At 39.5% G+C, this 12,502-nt stretch overlaps 1 protein-coding gene across 2 annotated transcripts in view; it reads left to right on the top strand.

Moving 5' to 3' along the window:
- fut11 (fucosyltransferase 11 (alpha (1,3) fucosyltransferase)) overlaps positions 1 to 10,586 on the top strand; it is a 37,611-nt gene extending 27,025 nt beyond the window's left edge. The window contains exons 3-4 of one of the 2 annotated variants that reach the window (XR_011962317.1): positions 755 to 880; positions 5,149 to 5,262. Coding sequence is in view for 1 of the 2 variants with exons in the window: in XM_072583464.1 (XP_072439565.1) it covers positions 5,149 to 5,293 (145 nt within the window). In the remaining variant the exon portion in view is untranslated. Of the gene's footprint in view, positions 1 to 754; positions 881 to 5,148 lie in introns of both variants that reach the window. The other variant, XM_072583464.1, reaches the window with a different exon arrangement.
- The last annotated feature ends 1,916 nt before the right edge of the window (positions 10,587 to 12,502 follow it).

The following is a 12,502-nucleotide window of genomic DNA, read 5'->3' as shown; positions in this document are numbered from 1 at the left end:
TTCTTAATGGGAAAGTTGAGGCTGCTGCTGTGTACCAGGTTAAACCTTGGGTAAGGGCATACTGCAGCCATAAGCCTTTTTATGCCTGTGTGTGGGTGAAATGCTCTGTGCCCATTGCATAAATTGAATAGTACACCTAAATGTGATTGTTTTTTTTGAGTTGATTTGCAAAAGGCAGACTACCCAAGAGCTGTATCTATAAATTCTGTGATCCCTTAATGATTTTGCCACCAAATCTGCTTAAAAGGATTCTAGGAGCTGATTGACATAATTGTAATGACAACAGCATGAGATGATGGGAGGCAGAATAACTTTTTTTTTAGAAGCTACAATGTGTACCTCAGTCAGTCACAAGGATAGAGGCAGTGGAGACCTACCGTACAGCTGCAGTGGGCTGAATGACCTCTTTTACAGCTCATTCTATGATTTTTAAGTTATTTCTTTCTGGGTGTGGTAACCTAAGCTGCTTCGGCATTTTTCTATTTCAGTCCAGTTGTAATTATTCCCATCAAGTTTTCAGATCTCCGCATGAAATGTGCGGCCTGAAGTTTCTGGATTACCTGCTGCAGCTGGTGATGTATTAAAGTGTGTTGATATGATCTGTACAGGGCAAGACCAAGCAAGGAGTGGGTGCTTAAGGAAATTACAATAATATGAGCTGTTTAGCCAGCTGTCAATTTTTAACTGACAATTCTGTTGATGTTCCAAATCCTTTGAGCTTGAAACTTAATGAAACATTTTCCTTGTTTAATAGAGAAATAATGGGAGATTAGGAGAGTTTGAATTAGAAGGTTGGTTTTGAACTTTGGCATACTGAAATGAGGCGATAGGGAGTTGCTGATAATGCTAAGAGTTATGGATTAAACTACACAAAACTAAGGTGAGTTAATACCCATGCTAATGTTGACCTGCATGTTTGCTGGCATTTTTAATTTGCTTGATGTATTTTGTAGTTCACGTACGATTGAAATTCTGACTCTAGGATTTTACAAGTTGCATGGCAACTGCAAAGACCCTGGAGAGTTTTCAAAGTACAGTATAAGAAGTCAATATGCAAATGAGGACTCCGCAGATAAGCTTTTTTGTTGGATGCCATCAATATGAAACTATTGGAAAGCCATTCCTGCAGATATTTAAAATAACTTGCACTTACAGCACCCTTAAAGCAAAGCACCCAATGTTTTAGCAAATAAGTGGTGTGTTTATGCGTTGGCACAATTATATTACAACTTTCACAAAGTACTGTGGTTTGAATTTTTTCCAGCATAATTTGCTCATGTTGCTTTCTCTTAGAAGCAACCTTTTTATGGAGGCAGGAAATAAATCATGGGGCTATAGGTGGTTTCTGACTCAGTTTAAGACGAATAAGGAGGTGTTCATAGGTTAGCTTATGTGAAAAAAGATTGAGAGTGGTAAAGTGTGGAGTCTCGGTGAGTGTAGCAGTCCCTTCCCAACCCTATAAAATTGAGTTTTGTTTCCATTTTATTCAAACCTATTCATAAAGATGTGTTCATGACTGGTGTTCTGCAACAGTGCCCTGAATGTCTAATGATATTGATATGTTAATGAGCTAAAAATGAAGTGCAGTAACTACGGCGATGACAATGTTTTGACAGAAGAGAAACAAAGCATAGTAGACTTAAAATGAAGTCGGTTTGGTGAGATATTTTTCACCACTAATTATTGCATTCCCAATACAAATATTTCAATGAAATGTGCAAAGGAGTTTAATAAGAAATTATGTTGCATAGAAAGTACAACATTAGCTGAATACTGTCTTTCAAGAGTTGAGGCTAAACATTACATTGACGAATGGGTGCTTTCTGTTGTGGTGATGGTAGTTTCCCATTTCTGTTACCAGATGTCATAGAGCTGGATGTGAAAAGCTCTTGTCTCTGAGCCCTACATTTTAAAAAAGTAACAACCAGTTTCAAGATTTGTTCTTATTTCTGTTGGGGTTTTTTTTCAGAATCCACAGACTTGATTCTGAAAGATGAGAATTCCTGTGAACATAATGTATAACAAATTCACATTGAATTAATTTGAAATTAGATGAACATTTATACTTGTTCAGGCGAATATCATTGTCATGGCCAATATTTGACTCCTCCTAATTGCCCTTGAAAAGGTGATGAGCTGCTGTTGTGAACTGCTGACCCCGATTTACTACACCAGTATCTGCAGGGCTGTTGAATAAGGAGTTACAGGATTTTTACTTGGCTAAAGTGGAGGAACAGGAATATAGTTCCAAGTCAGTGTGACTTGGAAGGGAAACTGACTTGGAAGGGAACGAGCAGGTGATGGTGCACCTGGTATAGATGTCATGCATGGATTTGGAAGGTGCTTTCAAGTAAGTTATTACTTCATTTTACCCATGACTGTTTCATTGGTTATGTTGATCATTGTTGAGCAGTGAAAAGATGGCTTTGACTAGATGTTTTTTTAAAAAAGCAAACTTTGCAGAATGGTTTCTAAAGTGTCAAAAGAAAGCACCATACTCTCTTTCAGCAACAGATGAATTTGAATATTGAGAACCAATTAGTAAGACGGTTGATAATTCTATGCAACAGAATTATGGTGGACTGTTGTCAGGGTTATAGGCCACAGCTGTGTGGACACTGTCTTATTGAAAATGTATCAAAGGAGAATGGATAGGTCTGTTGGATCAAGCATAGCATGGTTAATGAAATTAACTGTAATTAAGGGTACAGTTGTAAAATTACTTTGATCTAGAGTATGCTTTTCAGAAAAGATTGAGAGCTGAGGTGCAGGAAATTATGAAATGTACCAATTACATAGTCTGAAGTTGAGAAATCAGGAGAATTGATAAGCTCATGTAAGATTTAAAGTTGAAAATCCTATTGATTTTTATTTTGATTGGATTAATGAGGGGACCAAGAGTTCCATGGTTTTGATCCTGCAGATGGCAATTTGTGTTTATGACTGGTGCAGTCAATCACAACTTGGCACTGGGATTCTGCAGGAAGACAGAATTTCATAGGCTTGCAAATCCACATGTAATTTGCTCCAGGTCTTGGATTTGATGGCATACTTGGCACTGTGTAGTTTGTTTTCCCAACGGCCTTCAGTTTGGCACCTATTTTCCTACCCACTGAAATATTGGTACTGGTATTTAAGGATTGCATTGATTATCTGAGTTTGTGAAAGGTTCTACTTAAATGCAAACCTTTTCTTATACAGTAGCCAGGGTATTATCAGCATAGGGATTTAATAAGGATTAAGAGGATTAAATGCAAGGAGACTTCTTTTAAGGTAGGAAATAGCTGCCACAATGTCTGAATTTATGGGGCCAGTTTTCAAGAAGAAAGCTTTTTCACAAGATGGAATGATTTGATATTGTTCTATTGCAACAAGCCATTAAACCTAGCTTTTCTGTATTTTTAGATGTATGGCTGACAATTTTAGAAACTCAGCGCTGATATGTTCAGACTCTTGAGTCATCCCACCATTTAGTGCAGCCAGACTTCATTTATGTAAAACGTCCATTAAAGAAATTGCCCATCCTGTAATAAAATCAGTTGGAAACCTTCCAGTTATTGTCTGCTCTCCTCTGCCCAGTTTCATTCCTCATTGCAAAGTCACCTTGTTGTCATGAGCCATGAAGTGTTGAATTTTTTTCTTTCTCCTTGATTGATTACAAGCAAAACAAAGACTCGACAGCAGTAAAATGCTATTGTCAAAGTATCCCACCTTTCCACCCTCTGTGCAGATTCCAGTGCAAGTCAATCAAATATTGACTATCCTACTGCATTATGGCTATCTTTGCAGTTTAGTCCTCAGAGCTATGTCATGGAATCGTGAATCATAATAAGTCGTCTTACCTCTGTTCATTTAACCACATGGAGCATAAACCAGTTGAGTTAAATGTCCTGTTCCTGTCTACAGTACAGTTGGGTGCTGCGCAACTCAAATGCAATTGTACCTATTCTGTTAATATTCCAAATTTATTGCTCTGCCAAATTCTAATTACATTATTCAGTGCTTTGTATATTTTGAAGGTTCCGAAACGCACTTTTCCAAAAGAAATCAATTTTGTTAGCTAGTGTGCAACAAGGGTGGATGATTCATTGTGTTCATAAAATATGTTTTTCAAATATTTGAATAATTAAAACAAAATCTTCAATTCTACATGGTCATTCAAAGTCTTGAAGTATGCTCAGATAATTTATTATTGAGCGCTGTTGCCGTTTGGTATAAGTATCTGCCCCTTTTTTAAGAAAGGAAAACAAAGTCACTACATCATCAGATTGGGCAAGTAGATAGAGAGAACAGTTCTAGATAGGTAAAAATAAGTAGTGCAACTTCAAATTAAGAATATGGTCAGAAAATTAACAAAATCTTGCATTTGTATCATAGTAAAATGTTTTAAGATGCTTCATAGGTGTATTATCAGCCAGGATTCAACACGAATTCATGAAGATAATGGGACAGATAACATAATGCTTAGTCAGAGGTTTTAAAGTGCATCTTAAAAAGGAGGAACAAACATATTTTAAGGAAGGAATTCCAGAGCTTATGGCTCACGCAGATGAAGATATGGCCGCTGTAGAGCAATTACATCTAGCATCATGCAAGAGGCCAATGTGTGTCTTTATACTTTAACTGTAAATGAATTGGATGTGGAAAGGGAGCTTGTATGTTCATAGGTGTTTAAATTGAGTTAGTTTATGAAAATGAGACTGAAACTCTAGTCTTGTACTAGAGCCATAGAATATTTTTAAAAAGGCAGTATTGAATATACAAAACTGACAGGCAGGAAAAGCCAGCCGAACCATCAAGACTGCCGCATCTGGAATGACTGGTGCATTGTGGTGAGCCACTTTGCGAAATAGTTGCTTCCATTTCTCATTTCCATAAAAAGTATTGATCGACAGTCAAATTTTGCTCATTCTTCAAATTACTGCTGTGGTTCCAAGCTCAGACCAGCAATGGGAAAATTTAGGATTGGTATCAGGAAGTTACACAGAATCTACTTCAGATCAGACAGAGGGCAAAAGCCTTTGAGTTATTTGTGGTTTAATTCAATGCAGTGGATTTAAACTTCACTCTGCCTGCAATTTCGGATTATTCTACAGGATTACTGACCAAACTGTTTCATGCTAATCTTGTTTGATTCTTTCCTCACAGTTGGAAAGAAATGTGGCATCAAGATTACTGGCAGAGTCTTGACCAAGCTGAAGCCCTAAGCAATATGATTCACCAAAATGAGACCGACCCAAGTAAACTATGGGATTACGTTCATCAACTAATAATGAAGAGGAACAGATACTGACAGTTGGACTACTGCTTGAGAATCGGGCCATTGGATAAACACTACCACTTGTATTGCATTTTGAGAATGCAACTCTCATTAAGTTTATGGACACTTTTTTTATATATAGATATATTTTTTATTGAAAACAAGTTCTTATAGCTTTTGTAGGAATCAATGATCTTGCTGTTTCCATTGTGCTAAATATGGTGCTAAATGGCAAGTGCAAAACTGGTTCCAATTCGCAGGACGTAGTTCGAGTTTGAAGTTTTAACATGTGAAGGTAAGTTTCAAGCATATTTATTGCTTCCAATCAGGCAAAGGTTGCAACTTAAATACCCTCTTCTGCAATATATAGAGATAAATATTTTTAAATGATAATGAATATTACAACATTTAACATTTATACAAGTTAAATTTAATATTCTTTATTCCTTTCAGAAGGATAAAAGAGTTTTAAACAAGAAATTTACATGATTCCTGCAGCATACAAATGCATCATTTGGTCCAACAGATTTGTTCCACATAAGCCTCTATCAATATAAGCTTTTTTTTTTCCTCAGTCGTGTGAATATGTAGCTTCCCCTTGAACACCTTTAATGCTATTTGCTTCATTGTTGAGTTCCACATTCTTGCCATTATCTAAGTGAAGAAGTTTCTCCAGAATTCCCATTTGAAGTGATTGTTATATCTATGGTTTCTCCGATTGAGCCTCCAAAAGTGGAATGTTCTCTACATTGAAGAAGTTGGTAGCCTGATGGTAGTACTGCCATTGGACTAGTAATCCAGAGGCCCAGGTTAATGTTGTGATGCCATGTTAACTCCTAACATGGCATGAATTCAAGTACAATTATTAAACCTGGGTTTATAAAGAGTTTCAATGGCTGTTATTAGCTAGACTATCATCAATTGTTGTAAAACTTCATCTGATTCACTAATGCATTTTAGGGAGGGAGATCCTGGTTTGAACTACATTGATTCCAGACCGGCAGCGATGAGGCTGACTGCTAATCTCCCTCTGAAATGACCTCTTTCAGGGTATTTGAGGATGAGTAACAGGTGCTGGCCTTGTAGCTGCACCTACATCCATGAAAGAACAAAAAGCATCTCAATCTTAACCTGCTCTGTTAAGTACTTCTCATCCTCCTGTCCTAAGGAAGACTCCCTCATATGAATGGTATTCCCCAATATCTGTATCTTGGCTTTACCATCTTTGTGAATCTTTTGTTTTAGCTCTTATCCTTTTCTTAAATCTTTTTTGAAACATGGATATCAGAATCCTTCACCATATTGATATGGGTGGCACAGTGGTTAGCACTGCTGCCTCTCAGCGCCAGAGACCCGGGTTCAACTCCCATCTACGGTGACACTCTGTATGGAGTTTACACGTTCTCCCCGTGTCTGTGTGGGTTTCCACCGGGTGTTCCGGTTTCTTCCCACAATCCAAAAATGTGCAGGTTAGGTAAATTGGCCATGCTAAATTGCCCATAGTGTTAGGGTAGGGGAATGGGTCTGGGTGGGTTACACTTCGGAGGGTCGGTGTGCACTTGTTCGGCCGAAGGGCCTGTTTCCACACTGTAAGTAATCTAATTTAATCATATTGTAGTCCAAACATGATCCAACCAAGGTTTTATATAAGCTCAATGCAACTTTACTTGAATTCAATTGTACTAGCTAATCTGCTCTGGCATTGCCACATTGAGGTAAAATCAAGTGTAGACTTCAGGTCATGGGGTATTTAAGTTAAAAGGGTAATGAAGCCATGATATGCTGTAATTTAGCCCTCTGTGAAACCAGTGCTTTCTGTTGTTTTTATGACATATTTTATCTGCATTTGTAATAGGAACAGCTAGTGTAAGCATATTACATTAATGCAGGTGTGTATTTATTGTATAAAACAGTTGCCACAATACATTGGGGCATTAGAAATGTTATATTGGGAAAATTATTTTTAATATATTCCAGATGTTGAATGTGGAGAATTAAAACTGACAAAATAATTTGAAAGCAGAAGAGTTTCCAGTCCTGAAATGTGCTACATGTGGGTCTAACGTAACAGGGAAAGACTGTCTAACTTTTATACCCATCTGGACGGATGGTAGAAGAAGCTATAAAAACCATGTCCATAAATATGTTCTTGAGGCATACCGTCTGTATTGTACCTTGGGGGTTGCCATTGTATACCTTTTTTTTTTGAAGATTCATTATGTGCCAACTTGGAAATGCATCCTCTGTCTTTTCAAGGTTACTTGATCGTTTATCATTTGGTCACTGGAGGTGCAGTGCTTCAGGGTTTCTTGTACACTGCTCAGTGATTGACAGTGCCAATGTTGGAGCAGGGTTAATTGGTGCCTGAGGGACACCAAAGCTCCATTTCAAAATTCAGCAGCTCAGTTTCTCAGGTTTTCAGTCATTTCCCAAGCTTTATAAAATATGAATCTTGCAGTTGAGGTATGATTGATTAACCCCATAAATCAAAAAGGCTAGTTCTGTTATGTTGAGAGCTTTGACTATTTTTGACTCAATATTAACAGTTTGCAGTCCAAACAATGATGAAGAAACGTGGTAAGAGAATAATAAGAGGATTGAAATAATTTTAAGCTTTTGGAAAAAGTCCTCCTGTGGGTAGAGGAAGTTCTTAAGTTACTTGAAGAAACTGCTATTTGACCCAGGCGTGGGATGAAATGTATAGGGTGTTTGACGTGAGCACTTGCATTGACTGCAGATGTCACAGTTGTTTTCAGAATACATGGTGACCGATTGTTTTGTTTAAAAGTTCATTGCATCACTAGAACCATGTCATCAAATTGATATTGCTGCCTCCTCCCATTAAATATTTTTCTCTCATTTGTGTAATCCTTCTATAAATTGGTAAGTAGTGAGATGGACATGTTACCTCATGCCGAAGGCATTGTACCTCACTCTTTGCTTACTAACTATGGAATCGACGGCTGAACCACTTCCCTATGTCTCCCAAGTGTTGGTGGGACATAACACACTGATTTATAACACATTGTGTCAAAACTCCCAAGTGCTTATTTGAACAAAGTGGGGCCTGAGCATATTGGAATATTTTGTACGCTCAACTGCCTTTTGTTGAACAAATGGGTGGAGGAGCTGAATTTAACTTGCACACTTTTGAAGCAATTCACATTTAAATAAATGGATGCCAAAGAATTATTTAAAATTAATTGCATGGTACATTATAAATGCAGAAACTGATCATTTGAGTATTATGTGCCTTGGACTTTGCTTGCTTAATGGAGGTTAATGTGAAAGATTTTTGATTTCTAACTAGTATACTGTACATCAGTAAGTCTTAACTAGTTCCAGATCATACTGATTACAGAATGTTTCCCATACCCATGTATGTATAGTGTGTGGGAATACCTCCACATTTGCTAGGCTGGTCATTATTGTTAGAATCAAAGTGTGCCGCTAGAAAAGCATAGCGGGTCAGGTAGCATCCAAGGAGCAGAAGAGTCAATGATTCAGGCATAAGCCCTTTAGGAATGTAGGGGAGGAAGAGGGCTGAGAGATAAATAAGAGAGTGGGGCTGGGGGGTGCAGTAGGTGGGAATGTGGTAGATACATGCAGGTGGGGGACAATTGTTAGGTTGGTGGGGAGGATGGAGTGGGCAGGTCGGTGCAGAGGACATCCCAGGTGGCCGCCTATTTCCATGACTATAATTCTCCTCCCATGTGATCAACAATGCCCTTCAGTACATCTCCTCCACTTCCCACATCTCTGCCTTAAGCACCTCTCCAACCTTCTACGCCACCAGTCTCCAGTTTTGGAACATTATTGTCTGCCATTTCTGCCGCCTACAATCATCCCACTACCAGAGATATATTTCTCTCCCATCCCTTATCTGCATTCCACAGAAACCATTCCCTCCATGACTCCGTTGTTAGATTCACGCCCCACCCTCTGCAGTCAGCACCTTTCTTTGATATTACAAGAGGTGTAAGACCTACACCCACACCTCTCACATATGTCCAAGGCCACAAAGGATCTTTTCACCTCCGGTAGAGATTTTCCTAGACGTCCACCCACCACTTCTACTGTGTCCGTTGCTTTTGATGTGGCTTCCTCTCCGTCAGAGAGACCGGGCCAACTCTGTGTGTTCAGGGAACATCTCTGGGACACATGCTTCCTATAACCCCACTGCCCAGTGGCTGACCACTTCCAATTCCACCCCCACACATGCACACACACTCTGCCAAGGGCATGCAAGTCCTGGGCCACCCCCACTGCCAAGCCTAAACCACCCGATGATTGGAGGAAGAATGCCTCATCTACCGTGGGACCCTTCAACCACACAGCATTAACATCGACCTCACCAGTTTCCAAATCACATCTCCCACCGTCCACCTCGTCCCAGATCCAACCCTCCAACTCTGCACTGCCCTTTTGACTTGGCCTACCTGTCCATCTTCCTTCCCATCTATCTGCTCTACCCTCCCCGCCAACCTAAAGCAATCACTCCCCACCCGCATCTACCCACCGCCTTCCTGGCTACCCCCACATTCCTGATGAAGGGCTTATGCTTGAAATGTCGACTCTCCTGCTCCTCAGGTGCTACCTGACCGTTGTGCTTTTCCGGTGCCTCACTTTTCTGCTCTGACTCATCAGCATTTGCAGTTCTCACTTTCTCCTGGTCATTCGTTGTTAGTTTGATCCATGTAGGAGTTCTTTTCCTGTTTGGTTATATTTTGTACACCAGTGGTTTTCAATTTCTGCTAATGCCTGTACTGTGGATAATGTAACCTGATCTGAAATATAAAGTCATGGGTGCATTATGAACCCAAGTTAGATAAGAGGGGAATGGTTTTCTTCCCCTCAAGCAGCTGGCTACACTTAACCATGACACTAGTAATTAGTATCCCTGAAGTCCTGTTGATGTAGAAGGAAGCCATTTGTGCCTATGCCACTATTTTTATTTTGCAAAACTGAAAGAAATATCTAAACCGTTTTGTACGCTGTGGTATTAATATTATATAATCTAGTATTTTTATAAATAGTAATACTGACAGTATTGAACATTTTGCGCAAAATGTAGTTATTGCTATGCCAGACATGGCTAGTTAATTTATTGTCTGTTTCATTGTTATTATGCATATTTGTCAGAACTGTTGTCTCTGTAATGAGTTTACTCTGATGTGAAGTGCAAGTTGATGTTATTAGAAATAGCCCTGACTGAGGACTTCCTTTTATTTTTAGATGATGTACAAGAAGAAAGGAAGTTGTTATCCAAGTATTCATGTAGATAAAGTCAGTTTAAAAAATGAAAAATTAAACTTGTTGAATTTCACTGCTTGTGTATCAGTAAACCAGTTTATGGTTGCAGCTGAATTAAACGCTCATAGTCCTACAGGTTTATTTGGAAGCACTAGCTTTCAGAGTGCTGCTCCTTCATCAAGTGGTTGTCAGGTGGACAAACACCTCCAAATCAGAACTAAATGCTGTTAGTCCAGAATATTATGATCCATGATATTGTATATTTCACAGGTCCCACTATCTGAATGTACTTACTAGAGAAGGTGCAAAACTTGACCTGATCTTGGGAAATAAGGCAGGGCAGGTGACTGAGGGGACAGTGGGGGAGCACTTTGTGGCCAGCTACCATTAATTCTACTGGATTTAAAGTAGTGATGGAAAAGGATAGACCAGATCTAAAAGTTGATGTTGTAAATTGGTGAAAGGCCAATTTTGACGGTATTAGGCAAGAACGTTCGAAAGCTGATTGGGGGCAGGTGTTTGCAAGTAAAGGGACGGCTGGAAAATGGGAAGCCTTCAGAAATAAGACAATGAGAATCCTGAAAAAGTATATTCCTGTCAGGGTGAAAGGAAAGGCTGGTAGGTATAAGGAATGCTGGATGACTAAAGTGATTGAGAGTTTGGTTAAGAAAACGGAAGCATATGTCAGGTATAGACAGGATAGGTCGAGTGAATCCTTAGAGTATAAAGGAAGTAGGAATATACTTAAGAGGGAAATCAGGAGGGCATAAAGGGGACATGAGATAGCTTTGGCAAATAGAATGAAGGGTAATACAAAGGGGTTTTTACAAATACATTAAGGACAAAAGAGTAACCAGGGAGAGAATAGGGCTCCTCAAAAATCAGCAAGGCATCCTTTGTGTGGAGCCGCAGAAAATCGGGGAGATAATAAATGAGTATTTTGCATCAGTGTTTACTGTGGAAAAGGATATGGAAGATATAGACTGTTGGGAAATAGATGGTGACATCTTGCAAAATGTCCGGATTACAGGGGAGGAAGTGCTGGATGTCTTGAAATGGGTAAAGGTGGATAAATCCCCAGGACCTGATCGGGTGTATCTGAGAACTCTGTGGGAAGCTAGAGATTGCTGGGCCTCTTGCTGAGATATTTGTATCATCGATAGTCACAGGTGAGGTGCCGGAAAACTGGAGGTTGGTGGTGTCACTGTTTAAGAAAGGTGGTCAGGACAAGCCAGTGAACCTGACGTCGGTGGTGGGCATGTTGTTGGAGGGAATCCTGAAAGACAGGATGTACATTTATTTGGAAAGGCAAGGACTGATTAGGGATAGTCAACATGGCTTTGTGCATGGGAAATCATGTCTCACAAACTTGATTGAGTTTTTTTGAAGAAGTAACAAAGAGGATTGATGAGGGCAGAGCGATCGATGTGATCTATATGGACTTCAGTAGGCATTTGACAAGGTTCCCCATGGGAGACTGATTAGCAAGGTTAGATCTCATGGAATACAAGGAGAACTAGCCATTTGGATACAAAACTGGCTCAAAGGTAGAAGACAGAGGGTGGTAGTGGAGAGTTGTTTTTCAGACTGGAGGCCTGTGACTAGTGGAGTGCCACAAGGATCGGTGCTGGGCCCTCTACTTTTTGTCATGTACATAAATGATTTGGATGCAAGCATAAGACGTACAGTTAGTAAATTTGCAGATGACACCAAAATTGGAAGTGTAGTAGACAGCGAAGAGGGTTACCTCAGATTACAACAGGATCTGGACCAGACAGGCCAGTAGGCCGAGAAGTGGCAGATGGAGTTTAATTGAGATAAATGTGAGGTGCTGCATTTTGGGAAAGCAAATCTTAGTAGGACTTATACATTTAATGGTAAGGTCCTAGGGAGTGTTGCTGAACAAAGGGACCTTGGAGTGCAGGTTCATAGCTCCTTGAAAGTGGAGTCGCAGGTAGATAGGATAGTGAAGAAGGCATTTGGTATGCT

The sequence above is a fragment of the Chiloscyllium punctatum genome, chromosome 13 (assembly GCF_047496795.1).
Source record: "Chiloscyllium punctatum isolate Juve2018m chromosome 13, sChiPun1.3, whole genome shotgun sequence".
Classification (NCBI taxonomy): Eukaryota; Metazoa; Chordata; class Chondrichthyes; order Orectolobiformes; family Hemiscylliidae; genus Chiloscyllium; species Chiloscyllium punctatum.
The sequence above is the reverse complement of the archived record's forward strand: the minus strand, read 5'-3'. Positions and strand labels throughout refer to the sequence as shown.